The following is a 21,671-nucleotide window of genomic DNA, read 5'->3' on the forward strand; positions in this document are numbered from 1 at the left end:
GGAAAAAAACAACAAAGAGTCATTGTCACCAAGTGATATCTTTGTTTTTCTTTGCAATATATTTCCATAATCATATACAGTTTTAATAACAAGTAACATTTGGGAGAGATGCATATTATTTAAACAGTAAACAAACACTGACAGACATTGTTTAGGGCTTTACACTCACACAGTCTGTGTTCCAATCCAAATCCATTGTCACACCACTTGTCAGCTGTCACACATGTGCATGTGATACCAGTGCAACATGAGCCATCTCTCTGTACATGACAATATCACAACAAAACACTGCAAACACAGACTATCTTGGTCCCACATTGCATTGACTGCATCAGAATACCATTAACATTACATCTTAACATGGAATTGAAGTTCACAGTTAAAACACAGTTTGTACAGTACAACGTGCTGTGTGATTGAGGTCTGCGACCTGACCACCTTCTCAAAAAAAGAATTAAGGAGATATGTGTCTCCCCACACTGACTGAACAGTGCAGAAACACAGACCTATTCATTGAGGAGGAGAGAGGTTGTGACCTAAATGACTCACCAGTCGCAGCTTTAACAGCTGGGCTGAGTAGAGATGACATAACATGGACTAAATCATCTTGGTTTCCCCCTTGAGGCAAAGATAAAAGCATTTGATGCCTCTCTTTCTTTCGCTAACACCCTATCGCATCAAACATTCCTAATTCCCTGTCTCTTTTAACTGCTTTACAGTTAAAACAAATGCACACAATGCCAAGGACCCGTCCCCTGTGAAATATGTGTTCACAGCTGCAGCTCAGTTTGAAATGTCCTCTCAAATTGATGCCGTAGATCCACTAGAGAGCACAACTAGTCTGTAAATCAGCTTCTTTCAAGTAAAATCATTGTGTGGTAAACTTCACCTTAACGTAACTCAACTATTTGAACAATCCCTGCGTTAAATGCAGACTTTATGCATTATTAACTACATAGACAGAGTAGACTGCCAGTCAGTGCATATAGTCAGTCCCACTGCTTGGGACTTGAGAGATCAAATAAGCTACAGTACATACAGGTGACAACACCAATGACAATAATTACAAACTACCGACAATATATACATTTAAAATAAATATTCTCTGTACAGAAATTCATACATTATATTTAATTTGATTTCATCAATCAGATGTTTCTGATTATGTCTCCCTTGCTCCTATTTCTATTGAGTATACTCTACGATAGAAATTAGCAAATAAAACATTAAGACGAGGACAAAAACGACAAAAGCTGAATTCAAACGAGAAAATGGACACTAGAGAGCTAGATTGGATATACGGAAGGAGAGAGGGAAGAGGATCCCCAAGTAGGATGGGGGGTGGATAGTGTGATGGCCTATAGTTGTAAATCTTTCTAATTTAGACTGGATTATGAGTAAGGGTGTATCGCTGGCCAAGAGCAAGAGCCATGAGGGACTGAACTAAAATAAAACAAACTAGCACAGGGGGCTACCCTGCTTAGCAGGGAGAGATACGGGACCCCATAACGGGGGGAAACAAAAGTTGCTAAATGTGCTGCATTGTTTACAGAGAGAAGTGGGGAAAAAAAATGTATCCCTCCTCACTTTGTAGATACGGAGTCAAAGTCTCCCCACAGGTCCGAGCTGGCTGTGGTGGTGGGGTTGGAGGGAGCTGCTGAGTTAGAGTTACTGGTGTCCAGATCTAGCAAAAAACCTGGTGATTATAAAAAAACAACAGAAACATAATGCACCTCTGAAAAAGTAACAAAAAACAGATTTCAGTTTGTTTCTTATCAGTCTAAGAAATCAGTAACTTTAGGCAGGATTACAAGAAATGTATCTTACAATTGTACCCACTATGTCTGAAAATTATATTTTGCTTAAGGGGAAGTTCACCCAAATAACAAACATACAGTAGGCTACTTTCCCACTCACCCTAGTTGTATGTATCCATGGTGATTTAGTATTATATGCTGAGGTTTTGAGATATCTAAAACCTTTAAACCATCTTCCGTTACCAAAACACAATGGAAGTGAATGGGGCTTAATTTGTGCTGCTTTAACCATTGAAAACTCAAAAGCTATGAGTCTTTAAACAAACGGTCTCTCATTTACTCTGGGTGAGTCACACACTTTATTCTTAACAGTTCTGTTGGGGGCCATTTCTTTGGTACAGAGGAGTTTCAATGAAAAATTGTTTGAGAGGTTTGGATTATTTTGGAAAGACAAATTGTGTTTTTCAATGCTTTGAGCACCACAACCAAACTTACATTCATCTTCATTGTATTCAAATGGCTGCTGAAAACTCAGAGACAAGAATCACCCAACTTCAGCATATGAAACCAAAACTGTGTGCATGACTAAACACCGCGTGGAGTGCGTGGAAAACAATTTTTAGTTTTCTGAGATAAACTAGTGTGATTTTCAGTTTAAATAATCAGGACAGGGGCAACAAAAGGAAAATGGACCGGAGTCTATTGGTCATTGCTTTGGTTACTATTCCTACAGGTCAGCATAACATTGCACTCACCACTTTCATTGTACAGACTGTTGAAACAAGTGCTCCACTGGAAACAGCTTTACAACAGTCCCCAATGGGGCAAAGGAAATACAAGCTTTCAACAACGAAAAACTTTCCTCTGCTTTATATTGACTATTAACATGAACTGTCAAACTATGACTTCTGAGGTCACACTCCATGTCCCACTGTGACTGAAACAGCTGCACCGATCCAGAACAACTTGCAGGTTGAACACGGATGTAAAGCTGCAATGCAATGGATTATTGGGTAATAATGTTAAACGTTTAGCCTTCCAAAAAAACTGATTTTTACAATTAAGTTAAGATTGAGTTCAGATTGGAATGAGCTGCCTCTACAGTAACAGAAGTGAGGACAATGCCATGCTGAGTGATAGATACGTTGACCAAAAGAACAAACATCAGTCTCCAAATTTTGTTTTGACATGCTCATGGGAAATAATTTTTGTGATGTCAACATAACACGATAACAAAAGATGAATTCTACTTGAATCTCACACACACACACACACACACACACACACACACACACACACACACACACACACACACACACACACACACACACACACACACACACACCACACAACACACACACACACACACACACACACACACACACACACACACACACACACACACACACACACACACACACCACACACACACACACACACACACACACACACACACACCTTGAGATTGAGGAATAATTATTGTGGGATATACAGTATATTATGGGCTTATAGGATAACAGAGCTTCTGATGTGGAGATTATGATGTATTTATGTCCAGATGATGAGAAAACACAACTCATGACAGACCGTAGGTACATGACCTCGTCGGCTTTCTGTACTGTACTGTTACAATTACCCACCGGTGTCACTTCCTCCTGCAGATGGTTGTGTGTTATGATTGGAAGATCTGGACGAAGGAGGTGGGGCTAACTTGCCCCCAGGAGGAGGTGGAAGAAGCCCAAAGCCACCTGAACTCTGCGGGCGGGACCTGTCCTTCTTCTTTGATTGCTGGAAAAGGTATAATTAGGAGAACCCAAAACTCAGTGAGTGTGTGGGTTTATACAATTTCCCAGATTGTTTGTAAAGACCACAGAGAAAACATACTTAAAGAGATTAAAAAAAAGTTAAATAAGTAGTGTACATTTGGTGGTTCAATTGTAACCAACCTTATAAACATCAAATTGAATGAGAGTAAGGTTACCCCAATATTGAGAGTAATAGTCTGTCCTTCTTTGAAGCCTAGGTCCAGTTTAGGGGTGGTGTCTGGAGCCTGCTCCTGCTTTTTAAATTCATCTTCCTGTTTCACCCACCTGCAGAAGACGAGGAGCGATTGAAAAGGAAAAAGTATTACTAGATAGTTAAATAAACCAGAATATATAAATTCACTACTTAATTAGTTATCATCCGTGACACAGTATGAAGCAGCTGCATACTTAAAGTGGTCTTGAAGTGCAACATTGAAGTCAAAGGAATCGCCTCTGTCTCCAAACCCAATGCCTATGAACGCACTTCGGCCTATGAGAGGAATGAACACAAAGGTTAGGGTTTTGTAAGAGATTTGCGAGGTTGTGCACACAAATGCACACTAAACCTGACCGTTTCTCACAATACTCTGTACACTACAATAAACAGTTTCACATCTCTGCTCTGGATCATACTGTTCAAACATGTTCTAAATTATGAGCACATTTACAAAATATTTATAGCTTAGCAACAAACAGTTTACCCACCGTTGTCATCCTGGATGCGGAGCACAAAGTAACGGCTTGAGTCACTAACTGTTTCCACTGTGATGCCAGGGTACTCGACCACCGGTGCTTGGGCAAACAGCTCCCCTGTAGAACAAAATAAATATGCTCATTATCTATTTGTACAAAATGGTCCAGTGGAAATTTGGATCACGAAGAGATACTAAAAAAACTCAACTAGATTTAAAATAGGGAAAGAAAGTAAACATTTGGCTTATGCTGGGCAAGATGGATCCAACTTCTAGTATTCAGATCATACAAAAAAAAGAAAAAAAAGGGACAATATGAAGTTTAATCCGAGGCCAACAACCATGCCAACCCCTGAAATGCCCAGACAGAAAGAGATTATCAGCCTGTTTGCTTCAAAATAAACTGCATGCTTGGACGTGGGCTGGGTCACCTTGGAATAGATGAGTAACAGAGAGGGGGATGGCGAACACAGTGAAATGATTTACAACAGCGACAGTGCCAGTAAACAATGGCATTGTTCCGTCTGCTTCTCTCACCAGAGATTTTGTCTTCCAATTTCACGTAGGCCACTTTTCCCCGGGCTGTCACACGCATGCGTCCTGTCCAGTCGGGAGCATCCAGCTTCCAATCGGCAGCCCTGGGACACAAACACACAGGCAGTCAAGGAGATGTAGTGTGATGTAGGTAAATTAGTGACAGCGGTTCATTGAGACTGATGTTGACACGCATTGGAAGAACAGGCAACAAAAACAGGAGATTTGTGTTTTGGGTGCACGTGCCTGTTATGATTCGTCCAAAACTCAGATTCACTATAGCTCTATTTTGGGCTATTTTCTATGTGAACAGACTGTGACTAAGGCATTAGACCTAAGGCTGAAATATTACATCATCAGCATCACCCTTACTCATTGTACATATGGTCACTGGTTAACCAATCAAGTGTCTCATAGGACTTTGGCCTATGCTACTGTTTGGTTGGTGTGATGTCTACTCAGATGCAGCTGGAGCACCAGCCAATGAAAAAGGGCGTAAACAAGTCAATGTCAACCTTTTCAACAACACAACCGCTCTCCTGCATGATAACTCAAAACAGATACGTCTGTCAGGACAACACTGTCTTTCAGTTTGATTACCCATGGTCATGCTTAACCTTTGTCATCAAAACAGCATCAACCCTGCTGAAGTGTCCTTGAGCAAGGCTTTTTTCCAGCTTCTGGGATGCTGTTGAGTCTCTAAAGCTAAATAAAATGACATTACCTAGAAAGCTGTCCTATAAAATCACTTTTAATCAGAGTAAGCATTATTTATGCTGATGTGCCATTGGACGACAGCATATTAACTGACAAGAATATAACCCATCCATCCCAGTCTCTGTTTAGAGGGCTGCAACGCAGTGCAGGTGTAACCGTACGTATTTCCCATAATGACCTTGTAAATCATACAATAACAAGCAGCACAAAACCGCCGTTACTTGAGCCTGCGTGATTAGGGGATGAGCTCGGTAGGTAGGTCGCCGAGGCAACGAGTCCTAACGGCTGCAGCTCGCGGATGCTGGGTCAGAAATCTTGTCGTCAGGCCGCTGCTCCCCCTCACCTGATAGCCCGGTTGGAAGCTCTCGGTGGGATTCGGTAAACGTTGACTTCAGGTTTGACACAGAGGACCGCCTCGTACTCGGACTGACCGTCGGCCGCCATCTTGACTTTTACTCGGTGCACGCCGCCGTTGGTGGTGACGGTGAGTGGCGTGTCCGACCGTGCGGCGTTAAAGCTGCGTGACCGTAATACACGGTGTATTTGCGCACAAACTGACGACCCAGCTTCTCTGCTACTGTTTCAGTGATGACCGTAAAGGGACATTCCACTTTTACTCACAAAATTACTTCTGAGCCTGCATCAACCAAAATAAAATATCTTAAGTGACATCACATGAGTAGTTTGGCTTGGGCTCGTAGACTGTAAACCTGCATTACAAACTGGGGCATGGAGTTTAAAAGAAGTGAGCATTTACCATACAAGAAGTGTTGACTTGTATTAGGAGCTAACATTTAGGATATCTCTACCTCTACTGCTTCAGTTTGAATCATTTACGTTTTTGCTTATTTATCTTTCCCATATATTTATGAAAATGTAATAATTTGTCACAATAGTTCACTTTTAATTTGCAGTCAGTCCAATGCTCTACAATTATTACTACTAGCAGTTAGCTGGATACACCCCCAGCTAGCAGAAGTTTTATAATAATGTATGAAAAGCTAACGTTAGCTTGGCTAACATTAGTTAACATCAACATCAACAACACAAGACATAGCCTAATTATTGCAATTTTATTTCACATGACCATATTGCTACAGAAACAGCAAGCAGCAGCTACCTAATGTTGCAAGCCTTGTCACAACTTTTCTCTGTTTTTCTCATTCTCAGTAAAAGCAGTTGTAGTGATGGACCAACACCAATATGTCTAACACCAGATCACAGGTCACAGGTATTTTTCACAGTCCAAGAAGCTTGAAGGCATCTCTTAAATCTTCTGTTTCAAAAGGCTGAGAAAGAAAGAAAGAAAGAAAAGTAGGAAGGAAGAAAACATATAATTATTAGAATTTTTAAACAAATCTTGATTGGTTTGATTGAAGAAAGACATGCAGGAGGCTATAGTAAGTCTTCTACCTGGAGGATGCGGTTGAGTTTTCTGGCAAGGCGAACAGAGTTTGGGTGCAGCTCTTCCCAGGGCTTGAAGTTGCTTTGCTTACGATCCACAAAGGTCTGCCAGCAATAAAAGAAGTCTGAAGAGAGAGAGAAAAAAATGATCATTGTTCACATCCAGAAAGCGACCAAAATAAGGAAAACAATGTTTTTTTTTAAAGTGGAATCTGGCTTGTTTGATCTCAATTAGTTTCTTGCTCTAGAATCATATACACATCATCTCTACCACATATGCACCAATTTATGCCTCCACCTTTGTAACTCATGACTGTGATCTGCACGCCAGCTTTTTTCAGCATTCTTAGGCCATCTCTTTCAGGGCTGTTCTCCATGTCACAGAAGTAAAGGCGAGAGACAAAAATCCTTAGGCGAAGGTTTGGCGTCTGGCTGAGGAACTGGGACAGTCTGATGGAGCAGTTGGCACAAGGAGACCAGGAGCAGAACCAAGTGATGGAGTAACTGAGCCTCCTCTCTCCAGTACCTCCGCATCCCCACAAACCAGGGCACAAGGCTCCAAGGTAGCGCAGGAACAGCAGCTATGGAGAATGAAAAAAATAACAGAGATAAAATCATCCCATACTTTTAATTGTTATTTTCGGCCTTTCCCCTATCTTGACCCACATAACTTACCTCTACATGGCAGCCATTGCGATTGCGAAGGTGTCCAAAGTCAAAGGATAAGGAGTCTGGCCCCACTCGCCTCTTCACTACAAAGCAGAGATATGTCTCATGCCGACCCCTTGCCCAGCGCATGTTTTTGTAATGGTAGATGAACTTTTTTCGGGGCAAAAGCACACTGAGACACAGGGATAAAAGGTGTCCTTTTTATTAGGTTATGACATGTGGCCACAGCACATCCTACCTAAATAATTTTTAAACTGTTCTTTGCATGTATCAGTCAACATTTAATCAGTAATAATGTCGTTCTCGAAAGCTTTGCTGTTCTGTAAACAGAATTTGTTGGCGACAGGATCTCAATAGTATTCAGTAATTATGCCTGGCAAGTAAATAAGACCAATTCTGTAAAGAAACTCATTAAATCACCATTAGAACTTATTATTAGTCTGATAACTCACACTGAATTCAAGTTTGATTCCCAATTAGTACAATAAACTCATTTAAAACGTGTGGTTAACCAAATGTGAGTAATCGACTAACATTCACTGCTTTTTCTCACTCTCAGTTTCACAACTTTTAGCGAAACCAAAGGTCTTCATCACTCAATAATACTGAAACCTTAATTGATGATGCTTAAAGGAGATATATTGTCATAATTATTTAAACAGAATTTCACTAAAGAATATGTTTAAACTAGTGTCAAAGTATCATCGCTAGTAAAAACCCTTTTTTCATTTAACAGTATGCGTGTATAATCTGTATAAATAAGTGTCAAATAGAAAGACATACATCATATAAATAGAATGTATCTATTTTGCTCACCTGTCTAGCTTTGTAATCATTTCGAAAGACGCGCTTTGCTTTCTTACTCGGCGGGTCCAATAAATGGAGGTAAATGACAAAGAGTGAAAGTGTGTGTGTGTGTGTGTGTGTGTGTGTGTGTGTGTGTGTTAAAGGGAGGGAACTGAGAACATATACCTCTAAACATAAACATCCTGCAGACAATAGACGCAGCTTCTGGTTGGACAGAAAGATTTTTCAAAGTAAATTCTGGGGGCGTGAGACAAAAGAGATGGATGGATTGTATTTTCTTGCTGCAAAACTTTGAAAGCTGTAAATAAATTGCTAATCTTCTAAATTCTTTTAAGGGTATCACATTTCCTGTGTTTTAAACATTTTAACATTAGTTCACATGGTGAGTGAATTGAAACCATTCTTTTGGTTACAAGGTAATAAAGGAATTTTATTGGTGGAAGTAGATTACACAACAAAGATTTCACTAAATCTGAGTGAACACACATGCGAGGAGTAGTGTTTGACGTGATTTCCAACCTCTGGAGTTTTTTTTTTTTTTTTACAGACGTCAGTAAACTGTGCCAACTGACTGGAAACTTTCATAACACTTAAGACTCATCCAGTCTCTGGCCCTTCCACTTTAGTTTTCCCAGATCATTAAGTAAAAGCTTCCAGATACCTTCTCACCTTGATCCACAGTGGGATTGCCACCAACCCCTCCTGCTGTTCAGCTTTTCCACCTAACTTGTTCCCCCACATCCTCTGGGCACCAACATTTGGTAGAGCCATAGGTGTTCCCAGATCTTAAGGCCCCTGACACCTACTTCATCCTATTCTCTGGGATTTCCCAAACTGTGTCAGACTGGGAGCAGAAATGTAATCGACCTCCCTCACCCTACATGTGTGCTAGACCGGCCGGCCAGCTGACCGACCACAGGTAATGAATAAATCTCACTCATAGGCCTTTGAACCATCAGATGCTGTCATCCGTCCTTGCCAAATCAGGATGTGTATTTTTTTGCTCTCGTCTTTTCTTTTCTTTGTCTGTTTTAGCTCTGGCCCAGTCTGCTCACTCAGTCGCACTCCATGCAGGCATCCTACTTTCCCATGACTCCCCTCACCCTCTCATGCACTCTGTGGTTTGGGGAATTCACCGTTTCCCAGGGTGGCTGTTTTTGGAGCTCATCTGTGTGTGTGTGTGTGTGTTAGCCATCTGTATGACCATGCCATTAACACAGTCTTTATGTTATACATCATCTGGAACTAATTTATCTAATTTATCCTATGATTGTGTGGTGCCCCAAAATGTTAAGTGATTCACCTATGTGTGTGTGTGTGTCTGCATGATCTGAGCGACCTCACATCATATTGCATTTCTCTTACAGTGCACTAAGCCTAATGTCTCTGCACATTTGATCTTGTGTGCATGTGTCTTTTCTCGACTTTAAGAGGCTGATCAAATGCCAAACTATATGTAACCACTTCCCATCCAGCTCTCTGGGTTTGACCACAGTTGACCAAGGTCATCTCACAGTCACACATGAATGCTCACATGCACTACCACTGCTCTGATGTGTTTGTGTGTGTGTGTGTGTGTGTGTGTGTGTGTGTGTGTGTGTGTGTGAGTGTGTGTGTGAGTGTGTTTGTGAGTGGTGGAGTAGTACAGTATGGCCAGACATGGCTGTGCATTTAACCCATAGTCAGGGGCAAAAACTGGGTGTAGGAAATGCCAAGTCATACTTTCCAAAACCCACCCGCCCACACCCTGCACACGTGCACACCAACACTCACACACAGCCATACCGTGCAGACGCACATGACCACAGTCACAAACAGACTTTCTTTCCAGTGTGTGAACTCACATCTGTTTCCTGAAAACAATAATAGCTACAGATCAGGCGGGTAGGGCCCAACAGGTGCCTGCTCTTTGACAGTCATGAAGAAATGACCTGATGATGACCAAGAAGTGGCACAAGTAACAGTTTTCCACTACAGCTTTCATGATTTAGTTTGCAGTAAAGTATAGGCCTTTATTTGTCTTCACATCAGGTGAGATATACCTCCTTCCCACACACATTAACATTGTACAAACATCCTGTGGTGTTTATCTGTGGCACACTGATGCTATAGGGACTTCGCTTGAGGTTAGCAGGAGGTAGATGCGCAACGCGAGCATATGAGCTGCTAACCATAAAGGTTAGCCTCAGACTGGGGCTGTGTGCATTTCCCCACTTAGTCACATAAACTGCCAGTCACCTGCAAACCACACACATTCTTGAGTCAGAATACCTGTGCATATACTGTATTTAATGTGCTGTGTTTAAATGTGCAATGCCAATTAGTTTTGAAACTAAAATCCAAGTAATTCTTTTCAGATTTTGATTAAATCTTTGTAATAAATACAATATTTTAGGACTGCAACTAACAGTTATTGTTATTATTAATCAATCTATATTTATAATTCATATTTAACGTAATATACTGAGATTACTACAGTCCAAAGTGAAGCCTTAAAATTGTTTTTGTGCTTTAAATTTGAGGTTTAAAAAAGCACACAAATCCTTACATTTGACAGCTTGTAACCAGAACATGCTTTTTATTTTAACTTTACAATTTACATTAATAAATAATAATGAATAATGTTTGTGAAACTGTCATTGAGTTATTTCCTGTCAGCATTAAAGAATGCAACAAAGAAAACCAAAACGAAAGAAGAAAAAAACTGAAGACAAAGGAGGGAGCACTGTTTTTGCAGACTCATGTACCCACATACTGTACGTCAGGCTGAGCAACGGCAGCGAAGGAGCGCGGAGAAGGATGAAAGCAGATACGTTCTGCAGATTCACATAAACCACACACACTTCCTATACAGTAACTGTACCTCCTCCAACACATCTGCATGGTTTCACACAAAAAACGTGTGCAATCATACACATCGTTTCCCGTGTGGACATCTTTTAAGAAAAAAAACACACAAACACATATTTAGTAAAACACATATTTTACATAACCATTTTATTTAATTAGAAATAATGCTTGAACAGCATGACCTTGGATTCATGATGTCATATTTGAATATATGAAACATCTGTTGTATTTTATTTGTTTTATGAGAATGGAGAGATGGTACTTTATATGATGAAAAAGGTACAAATACTTGAACAGAACAGCAACACATACACTAAATAAATAAATAAATAACCCAAATACTGACTAAATTATGAACTCAAACTAATCAATAACACCTTTAGCAGAGATCCATAGTTTGCACTGATTTTATGGCTTCTTCACCTTCAGCCATTCCAATGCCACTTTTTTCCCCTCCAAGAGTCCATCACTGCTCAATCACAGGTTTTTGTAAAACACTTTGGTGAGGGGGTATCCCAGAAAGCCTCTCTCTGGAGTCTCCAGCTTCCTCTCCTCCTCGTCATTTTCTTCCACATCGGTCCCCTCCTCAAATTGCCGATAGCCCAGCTTCCTGAAGAAGGCCTCCCCCAGCTTGGAGGGGTAAGGGATGTGTGCGTACACTCTGTGTGCGCCACTCTCACTCTCTCTCTGTTCCAGACTCTGGACGAGCAGCCGGCCCAGACCCTCCCTGCGGTACCAGCAGCCCGTCACCAACCTGCAGATCCTCCTGATTTTCGCTCGCTTCACGCTTTCCCTGAAGATGCACCCAAGGATATCACCATCGCAGTCTGCCACCCACACCTGTCCTGCTTCCTGCTCCCTGTCTGGGGTGACATTCTCTGTTGACAGATCTTTGTCCTTGTCTTTGGGTGTGATTCTACGCCTTGGCTGAGTAAAAGAAATAAGATTATTTGGCTGCAACATTTCCTCACTAAGTGAAAACTACAAAAAAATGTCAGGCAAACGAGTAGACTAACCTTTTTAGTCACTGATGTTTTCCCACTGATCCTACAGTAGGGATTCTGCAGTGTCTCATCCTCTGTCCCTCTGTAGCTGCTACCCACATAGTCCCAGTAGGGGCGGCTGCTGCCCAGAACCCCTGTGGACCGCGGCATGGTGATCTTGAGAAAGATAATTAGCAGGAAGACAGGAATAGCAAGGGCCAGGATAAAGGAATGGACGAAACAGCGCAGGATTGAGGAGAAAACAGCCAGGATGAAGAGGCAGAGTGGACGTGTGAGGATGTGAAGGATGAGACGGTTTTCTGTGCCCTCGCAGCCCTCCTGGTGACATGCAAGTCAAAAGAAATCAGCCTCACAAGGACAGGAGTAAATTCCAATCATGATGAATGTAGCCGGCCTACAAACTCAGTCTAATGATATTGCACAAACCTTGATAAGGGCTTTGACCATCTCTATATCGTCCTCCTTCATCCTCCTCATCACCACCTGATCCAGCTCCAGCCTCACCATGTTTAGGCTTTATGCTCCAACAGCAGGATTGCTGCACCGCCGTTTCTACACACATCCACACAGTGTGCACAGGGACCCTACAAAAACGGGGCAGTTTATATTTTAGTTGTTAAAAAGTGTCACTGAAATGCAACGTTTGATACTAAATCACGCAGATAACTGATACTCTTGTATACCTTATTCTGTTATCTATACAATGACACACATGCTGTAGTTGAAATGGGTCGGATATTTTCAATATTCATGTTATGCAAAGGACTAGACTTCGTCGACAGTAAATTAGTAGAAACGTGACATCACACCCACGCTGACTATAAACAACATAGACAGACAGATGGGGGATAATGGAGGATTTGTAGCATGCATGTATCGTCACCATTCTGTACTTGAATGTAACGCACGCCATTCTAGCTTTCATCTGCACGGTAACGGTGATCATCAAAAGGTACAGACGAAAAGACCTTGCTCAAATCCTTATATGGTTATTACGACACATTTAGACCCCCTGCTTCTGCTCTAAACCCCGGTTTTGCTTACCTTCTCCGCCACGCTGCTCAAATTAAACTGAACATAAGTAAACACTCTGCATGTTTAAGATTAAATCAGAAACGACCAGAGACATTTCTAACGGAAAGGAGGGATTCTGATCACAAACCTACTGGTTTTATGGTATGGTTCTATGTCCCGTTGTACGTTTTCAGTGTGTCCATCTACGTCACTTCCGTAAGCATGATCCGCACTGCGCTAGTGCTACGTGAATGGCAAACGCCACGTAACAACGTAAACAGCGGTCCAATGAATGAATGACATTTGAATGTTTAATTTGTTTTAAAAGGAAAAACTCAAACTACAAGAAAGTAACAAAAAAAGGCAAACGATAAAAGATATTGACAGATTTATTAATAATGAACTATTTACTATTAACATTGTGAAGAAAGTGCGCCATGTACAACATTTATTCACAATAATTCATAATTACTTAAACAAACTGCAAATGACAGTATCATTTAAACTAATATAATCAGGAATATTCCAAGGTCCATGTACAGCCTATTTGAATGTATAACATTTCTAGTGTGTGGCACCATGGGATAACAACCCAGTACTCATCTACCTGCATGTTCTCCCTCAGCTCCAGGAGAACGCAAACTAAAGCACGCGCGCACGCGCGCGCGCACACACACACACACACACACACACATCACACTTTCAGTTAGAGAACTGCATCTCTTTAGAGTTAAGTATAGGTCCATTACTTATTGTGTCCTCAGATGATGTCGGTACCTCTACATTGGCTGCAGAGCAGTGTTCCTTTACAGACTTTTCATTTGCCTCAGCTGTTACACTCTCATATTTCACCTCACTACTTTGTGAGATCTCTCCATCCCCTCCTCCCTCCACTCTTCCTTCTCTTAAACTACTAGTGCTGACCTCAATTATGACAATTTCCTCTCCATTTCCCAGCTGAAATATGCCTTCCATAGCTCCTCCATCCTGGTCCACCCTCCCACTTTCGGCATTGCAACCCACCCCTTCTTCTCCCATCATTCCCCCTTGACCTTCTATCAGGGCTATCATCTGCATACCCTCCTCCGTTTCCTGCTCTATCTTGGTCTCACTCCCAAGTTCAAACACAACCTCCTGTCCATCAAGTGGCACCAAACTTTGGGTAGGTGTGCAAGAAAGATGCAAGCTGGTTTCTTGCCCTTGGCTGAAGGTACCACTGGATGGACCACTGTCCTGTGCCTCAGTGTGAAAATGGAGGACATAAGACTCTCCCTGGCTGCCTTCCTCTCCTGTATGTCTCTCCCCCTGTTTTTCTCCACCCCATTCATGCAGAAGTGACATCATCTCTCCCTTGTCTCCCGCATTTGCTCCTTCACCTTGCCCATCTGTCTTGAACTGCAACACAAGTGATTTTCCCTCTCTACCTATTCCTCCATCCACTGTCTCTCCTGATGCATCCCCTTCAAACTGTAACACATAGGAATGCCCACCCTCCTCGATATTCATCCCCTCCTTTGCCCGTCCTTCATTATCAAAACATAACACAAACTGTTTCCCTGCCATGGCATCCCCTGTCTTTACTTGCCCCACTGTGGTATGAGTAGAAACTGATGCTGTGGCTATTGTGGGGCCTGATGTAACCATGGTAACAGTTGATGGGGGTTCTGAGATGTCCACTGTGGGGGCTACAGTAGTAGAAGATGAAATTGGGACATTAGTGCAAGATGTTGAACAGTGAGACACTGTGGATGCAGATGATATTAAGGACTCTGTAGCAGCAGTAATAGTCTGTGAGACGTTGGTCACATTACAGTTTGACAGTGACAGAGCTCCACCTGCAGTCTGACTGACAGAAGCTGCTGCCGATTTCTGAAGAGTAGCTTTTGGTTTGCGTCCCCGTCTGCCCCGAGCAGTCCGTGTGCTTTTCCCTAATATGGGCTTGGTCAGTAGGGAGTTGGCTGAGAAAGTGTGTGTTGGCGTGGCAGCAGGAGTGTTTGTATTGTTGATATTGTTGGTGATTATGAACCCAGTCTGCTGTTGTTGCTGTGAAGTGGTCGGAAAGTGGGAAATCCGAGTCTGTGTTTGGTTTAGGACGGGCTGGAGAGCTTGGATAGTCTGAAGCACAGGGAGAGCCTGAGACTCCGGAGCTGGATGAGGATTGTTTGCCGTTGGGACAAGAATCAAGCTGGACTGGCTGCCGTTGTTGGAGGGGCACTGTAGAAGAAAGAAGTTTTGGGGCTGGGACGGAGGTGGTGGTGGTGGAGGAGGAGGGGGAGGGGCTGGTGGATGGGATGACAGAGGAATGAGTTGTAGGCCGCTGGCTGTCTGAATCATAAAGTAGTTCTGAGAGGTGTTGGGGGGAATATTAAGAGCTGGCTGGGACACAATCAGGCTACCATGGTTTCCTGAGGTTTCCAGAGTGATGGGGTTGAGCAGAGTCGTGGTGGTTGTTACTCCTCCAACACTGGCTTTCACAGCCACTCCATCTCTACTTCCACCACCAGGGCAGGGCAGGGCAATTCCACTGCCATGGGTGCGGATGTGCCTCTGCAAATAGGAGTGCATGACAAACTCCTTTGAGCAGTACGGGCATTTGAAGTCCTTGCTTGAGGAGTGTGTCCGAAGGTGGAGCTGGAGGTTGGAGGAGTGTGTAAAGCTTTTATTGCAGTGTGTGCACTGAAAGGGCCTCTCACCAGAATGGGTGCGTTCATGCTGCTCACAGAGAAATAACAAAAGAAGAGGGAAAACAAATGAATAAAACAAGATGAGGTTAAACAGATCTATTCCATACTAAAAACGCTAATAATCTACATGAGTTCATAGTTGAATCTGTCCAGGTTGCACTGACCTGTTTGAGGTTTGACGTTTGGGAGAAAGACTTTGAGCAGATGGAGCAGGTATGAGGTCGCAGTCCAGAGTGCATCTGACTGTGTCTACGCAGGCAGCTGGTGTTCTTGAAGGACTTGCCACACTCCTTACACACATATGGCCTCTCGCCTGTGTGCTGCCGCAAGTGGTACTGGTAGTGAGAGCTCCATTTGAAAGTGAGAGGACAGTGAGGGCACTGGAATGCCCGAACACCTGTGTGTACCTGGGTAAAGTGAAAGTAATAACCGTTATACTTTCTGGTGTTTTAACCCTTGTGTTGTCAAATTGATAATAATAATTCATAATTTCTGCCTTTCTGACTAAAAACTTATGTATAATTTGATGAGGTTTGTTGACCATGAATTCCAAGAATAAGTGTAAAACCTTTCATTAAACCAGCTCAGGTTTTAAAAAAAAGAGCAGAAAAAGTGACAAATAAATCAGAAAAAAACGTCAAAAACATTGGAAAAGCACAAAAAAAATTCAATTTTGACCTGGAAGGGCAAGTTCATGGTTGACGGGAAGACAACACAAGTTGTTTTTTGTTATATGATCTACCACTTAACTCCAATCTGCTGGACAGTTTTTGGTTGCTATTACATATGTAATAAATGTAAAGTTTACAAGCGTAGTACGTAAAACTTAAAATAATTCAATGAAAGCCACTGTTGTCATTTCATTATCTCAATCAAATTTAGCTCTCAAATGATGGATCTCTAAATTTCTTGCAACAGAAGTCTTACCCTCTGATGAATTGAAAGCAGAGATGACCTCTTGAAGCTCTTTCCACACTCTGTGCATCGGTAAGGCCTTTCCCCAGTGTGATCCCTCATGTGATACTTTAGTCCTGATGAACCTTTGAAGGCCTTTCCGCACTCTGAACAGCGGTATGGCCTCTCTGTATCAATGTGTGAAACAAAAGGATAATGATTGTGAATATTAAACCTTTTTACCACCTTGTGGTTGCGCCTACAACCAAACAATCAAGTTGCAGTTTACATCTATGTCTGTCCAGACTCATATGTATTGAAGGCTTTGAAGCAAACAACATATGACATATACGTATTAAAATGACAAAATTACACATAATACAGTAAAACAGAATTAATGTTGATTGTCTAGCCCCATTGTAGTAATTATCAAAGTAAAAAAACAACCTCTCAAGTTATTTTGAGAGAAAGGAAAGTTCCCTGGTTGCTATAAATGTATTAACCAACAAATTTGATATTGGATACAGCATGGGTAGCTTTACAGTAAGTGAATTACAAGAACACATGAGCAAATAGCTTGGCTCATACTTTCTTATTTTAAGTCAGATCTCCATTGTCTCTATGTTTTGTGTCTGCTCTGCTATGAAAATGCCTTTACCTCCAGCAGGAGTGCTCTTGCTGGCTCCTGTCTTTTTGGGGGCTTTGGTCGGTTTGGCCGGTTGTTCTTCTTGCTCCTCACTGACGGTAATGATTTTGACATGGATCTCCCTCTGGCCTTCCTGCTGCTTGTCAGCCTGGCTGGGAGAAGAGGGAAGGGGGAGAGACAGTGAAAGGGAAGGAGGACACACTATCTCAGCCTCTGCCTCAGCCAAGAGACGTTGCTCAGGTGTGTGGGAGTGTTGGTGGGTGAGGAGGGAAGAGAGAAGGGGAAAGGAGCGGTCACAGGCGGAGCAGCTGAACTGGGAGCGGGACTGTGATGACAGAGAGTGCATCTGGACAAAGAAAAAGGGGAACACAGGAGGCAATTATTACTCTACGATAGATCAATCAAAATGCAACATATTAATCTCATTGCTCAATATGCAGTGCAGTGTGGCAATTTGTATACCAGTGTTAGTAAAAGAGCATTATAACTCACCAGTGATACATGTCTATTGAGGCCTCCACTGGTCTTAAAGGTCTTATTGCAGTAGCCACATGACAGCCCTGCCCATGTGGTTCTGGCCACTGGCTGAACGATCTCAGAGCTCTGAGTCACCTCGGTGAAGCTCTGCAGCAGGTCAAACTGGGCCTGGGTGGTGCCCACATTCTGAGGACAAACCAAAGGAAGTTATACACATAAATAAAACAAATCTTCAGATAAAAAAACAACAACATACCTAGTCTATAATAGAGGTTTTTTTTTTTTTTTTTTTACCTCAATTAAAATGAGATCATGTAGACAAATTAGTGTTTGTCTTCACTTTCAAGAGTACGGTCATTCTATTCCATACATGTTACAAACAAGTGATATACTGTACCTCGTACAACTTAGTCTAATAATCAGACAATTTGTTTCACTTTATTTATTTATTTATTTATTTATTATTGTGTTTATGATAACTGATGTCTTGTTTTTTCCTAAACCAGTCAGCAGCGAGTGATGTGTCGGTCCCGCTAACGTAATTTTCAGTTGACGCAGAAGCAACAGTACCCAGGAGCAGGTCCATTTGTCACTTTGATCAAATAAATTTGCTGATCTGTAAATCAAAGTGAATTTCATCTATGGTTGTCGCCATTTGAATGTAGCTTGGAAGCTAAAAAAGGAAGATGAAGTTTCCATTTATAATCCCACAGGCTGGCCACTAATTTAAGTAAATTGTTTCTCTAATCAAAAGGAGGCAGCTCTCAATGGGAACAACACCAGATATACAGTATTTGAATTGCTGAACAAATCTGAGATTCTTGAACCAGGCTACATACAACACTCCATTACCTAATTCCCTGTTTAGATAATTCCCTTCACTTTCTGGTATGAAAGTTTAATCCAGTCACTTACTGTATTGCTGCCATCTGCTCCCTCCGTCAGTCCAAGAAGCACCTCTGTTGTATGTCCATTTTCAGCCACTGTGGTAGTCTCCACCACCTCCTCAAAATCAGCCAGCAGTTGTCCAGCTCCCACTAGCCCATTCGCCACCTCCATCCCTGCTCCAGACCCCACTTCTCCACCGGCCCCATGTCCATCTGGAGCCATGTGGATGGACTGGTGATCCTCTAGATCTGTTCGTGTTCCAAAGGTGTGGCTGCAGCTGCCACAGCTGTACAGCAGCACACTGGCCCCGGTGTCTGTGCTCAGGTGAACCTCTGTCCCGATGGCCCTAGATGCACACACACCTTCCCTAGAGGTAGTGAGGGTGAGAAGATTTGGATTCTGCCCAGATGAGGTGGTTGACAGGAACACTTCTTCCATACCCAACCCCACTCCATCAGTTCCATCCTGGCTCACAAATCCCACCATGTCAGTCAACATGGACGATGTCACTTCCTCTGTCCCAACCACCACCACCTCATGTCCCTTCCTTGCATTTTCTCCCCTCTTTGCCTCCCTCCCTCCTGCATTGAGGTGCGAGTTCTTGTGTAGGGCCAGATTTGATGAATGTGTGAAGCTTCGTCCACACTCACCACAGATGTAGGGCCTCTCACCTGTATGTATTCTCATGTGCTGCCTCAGGTTGGTAGACTGAGTGAAGGATTTGTTACACACTGTGCAGGTATAAGGCTTGAGACCAAGGTGAACATTTTTGTGTCGTCGCAGACTGCTTGAATTCTTGAAGGCCTTGGGGCAAGTGTCACAGGGGTATGGACACTCTCCGGTATGTTGGCGCAGGTGATACTGGTAATGAGAGCTCCATTTAAAGGTCAAAGGGCAATAGGGGCACACGAAGGTACGCACTCCAGTGTGGACACTCTGGTGGACCTGGAGACAGACAGAGATACAGATGAAATGTCTTGCTCATTTGTAAGACCTTTTTCCCCTAAAAGAATCCTTGTATATAAAATGACTTTGTTTGACATCTCACCTGGAGCAGAGAGGAGCGTTTGAAGGCTTTTCCACACTCCTGACATTTGTAAGGCTTCTCCCCAGAGTGAGACCTGCAAAGAAAAGGTAACTATTCAGGAAGATAGCACAATTACTTATATATACACAGTATATTCAGTATGCCATCACAGGTGTGACATATAATCAATATAGAAATACATTGAAACACTTTCTCTTGTGATATGTTATACACACTGGTGCCAAGTATAGCTGTTTTTATGAAAGGTATTGATTATGGAACACAGTACTTTGGGTTCCTGGTACATGAATTTGGAAATTTCTGCCTCTCTCTCCACCCACTTCAATACATAAAGTAATATTAACAGCTTCAGGACTCTGTTCCGTTTTACATTTATAAGGGTGGTAAAGGGAATATAATTATGGGTACCGTTGGTGGTAGAGCAGAGCAGAGGAGCCCTTGAAGGCCTTGGGGCAGAGGTTGCAGCGGTATGGTCTCTCATTGTTGTGGCTCCGCTGGTGATGGGTAAGCCTGGACGACCACCTGAAACTCTTCCCACAGTCCATACACTGGAAGGGATGTTCAGACTGCTCAGCCTGCTGGGGTGGGCCCGACACAGAAGATGTCACCATGTCAAGAACCACCTCTTCCCCACCCTGTACTACTCCCTTGTCTCCCTCCACCAGCTCTCCTCTGTCCCCATCGTCCTCACCATCCTCTCCCGAACCAAGAAGGGATGGAAAATGAGTGAGCGAGGCGGTGGACTGAGGTGGTAAGAGTTCTGCTTGGACCACTAAGGCCACTGAGTTAGCCATTACCAGAGCAAGCCGGTAGCAGATGAGGGGCTCCTTGGCAGTAAGCGTGGATCAGTTTTGGTGCAGTATCATGGTTTTTCTGTTACCTTTCCTTCGTTCATGTTTTCTTATGTGCCTTTCAGAAATGCTTTCCCTGTCAGCCACTGGAAAAAGCAGCTGTCATCCCAAGTAGAAAGCTCAGGACAGGTCTGAGAAATGGAAATAAATACAGCATTATAAGTTGGTAACTCCTGGTGAGAATGTCCCCTTTAAATTTCCCCACCTGACTCCCTCCCTACTGTATGAAGCGAGTCCCGCCGCCCCCTCCCTGCTGTCTTTCCTCTGGCAGTCAGTCCGTTTCTGTCAGTCCCCGCAGTGCGGTGCTTACCATATCTATGGCTGCTTATTAGCAATACACACAGAGGCTACACATGAAGCTGCTTTACAAGTGTATGAAAATGTAACCTATCAGCTGTGCAAGCCGACAGACACCACGCACAGAAAATACCAGTTTTCACAGTATCAACAAAAACAGCTAACGTTACTGGCCTTCGTTTAAAGCTAATCTCGCCCTGTCAATACGGAACAGCGTCGGTTAACTGCTCGATAAGGATGCGCATGAATTCAGGCGGAAGCAGTACTCACCCAGCATCTTAACTTACAAGCTATATTGTTGATATTATAAAAAGGAACTGGGTACCGCAGTGCTAATCCACACAACCTTAACAATAAACCCAGCGCAAACTAACAGCAGTTCTCCACCCGATGCCGCCTTCTAAGAACAATGACTGCGATTGGCTGTTTGCTACAATAGATGTACTACTGCCATTGGCTATGAGCCTCAATAGAGAGATTGACGTTTTTATGCCTCGCTTAAAATAGTTCTAACTTCCAAATTTGACTTGAAGCACTTATTAGTCATGTGTCTACACTTAAAATATCTTAAAAAATAATTTATGAAGCGTTTTCACAATCAATATGTATCGTTTATTTTGTGACTCTTGTGCA

General features: G+C 42.6%; 4 protein-coding genes across 8 annotated transcripts; all 4 read right to left on the bottom strand.

The window, feature by feature from the left end:
• Nucleotides 1-36: 36 nt before the first annotated feature.
• On the bottom strand, nucleotides 37-6,090 carry LOC116691296 (adaptin ear-binding coat-associated protein 1). Its single transcript, XM_032518823.1, has 7 exons — nucleotides 5,849-6,090; nucleotides 4,792-4,892; nucleotides 4,268-4,372; nucleotides 3,971-4,052; nucleotides 3,739-3,847; nucleotides 3,398-3,545; nucleotides 37-1,696 (listed from the first exon to the last, which is right to left on the bottom strand). Exons 1-7 carry the CDS (start codon nucleotides 5,947-5,949, stop codon nucleotides 1,584-1,586), a joined length of 759 nt encoding a protein of 252 aa, XP_032374714.1. The 5' UTR covers nucleotides 5,950-6,090; the 3' UTR covers nucleotides 37-1,583.
• znf628 (zinc finger protein 628) lies at nucleotides 2,109-21,456 on the bottom strand. 3 transcript variants are annotated; one of them, XM_032518600.1, is made up of 11 exons: nucleotides 21,309-21,456; nucleotides 20,299-20,872; nucleotides 19,891-19,963; nucleotides 18,870-19,787; nucleotides 17,970-18,140; nucleotides 17,490-17,823; nucleotides 16,865-17,019; nucleotides 16,102-16,344; nucleotides 13,945-15,965; nucleotides 9,047-9,054; nucleotides 2,109-2,121 (listed from the first exon to the last, which is right to left on the bottom strand). In XM_032518600.1, the coding sequence occupies exons 2-9, from the start codon at nucleotides 20,682-20,684 to the stop codon at nucleotides 13,956-13,958; spliced, it is 4,290 nt and encodes a 1,429-aa protein (XP_032374491.1). In that variant the 5' UTR covers nucleotides 20,685-20,872; nucleotides 21,309-21,456; the 3' UTR covers nucleotides 2,109-2,121; nucleotides 9,047-9,054; nucleotides 13,945-13,955. The 3 variants fall into 3 exon arrangements, with proteins under 3 accessions (XP_032374491.1, XP_032374490.1, XP_032374489.1); XM_032518599.1 differs by lacking the exon at nucleotides 2,109-2,121 and adding an exon at nucleotides 3,179-3,215; XM_032518598.1 differs by lacking the exons at nucleotides 2,109-2,121; nucleotides 9,047-9,054 and having other exon boundaries at nucleotides 13,625-15,965.
• On the bottom strand, nucleotides 6,600-8,515 carry aicda (activation-induced cytidine deaminase). Its single transcript, XM_032518842.1, has 5 exons — nucleotides 8,395-8,515; nucleotides 7,585-7,750; nucleotides 7,208-7,490; nucleotides 6,919-7,034; nucleotides 6,600-6,794 (listed from the first exon to the last, which is right to left on the bottom strand). Exons 1-5 carry the CDS (start codon nucleotides 8,412-8,414, stop codon nucleotides 6,744-6,746), a joined length of 636 nt encoding a protein of 211 aa, XP_032374733.1. The 5' UTR covers nucleotides 8,415-8,515; the 3' UTR covers nucleotides 6,600-6,743.
• On the bottom strand, nucleotides 11,357-13,457 carry nat14 (N-acetyltransferase 14 (GCN5-related, putative)). 3 transcript variants are annotated; one of them, XM_032518795.1, is made up of 4 exons: nucleotides 13,284-13,457; nucleotides 12,666-12,823; nucleotides 12,252-12,395; nucleotides 11,357-12,162 (listed from the first exon to the last, which is right to left on the bottom strand). In XM_032518795.1, exons 2-4 carry the CDS (start codon nucleotides 12,744-12,746, stop codon nucleotides 11,713-11,715), a joined length of 675 nt encoding a protein of 224 aa, XP_032374686.1. In that variant the 5' UTR covers nucleotides 12,747-12,823; nucleotides 13,284-13,457; the 3' UTR covers nucleotides 11,357-11,712. The 3 variants fall into 3 exon arrangements, with proteins under 3 accessions (XP_032374686.1, XP_032374684.1, XP_032374685.1); XM_032518793.1 differs by having other exon boundaries at nucleotides 12,252-12,557; XM_032518794.1 differs by having other exon boundaries at nucleotides 12,252-12,557; nucleotides 13,406-13,428.
• Nucleotides 21,457-21,671: the final 215 nt, after the last annotated feature.

The sequence above is a fragment of the Etheostoma spectabile genome, chromosome 6, assembly GCF_008692095.1.
Source record: "Etheostoma spectabile isolate EspeVRDwgs_2016 chromosome 6, UIUC_Espe_1.0, whole genome shotgun sequence".
Lineage (NCBI taxonomy): Eukaryota > Metazoa > Chordata > Actinopteri > Perciformes > Percidae > Etheostoma > Etheostoma spectabile.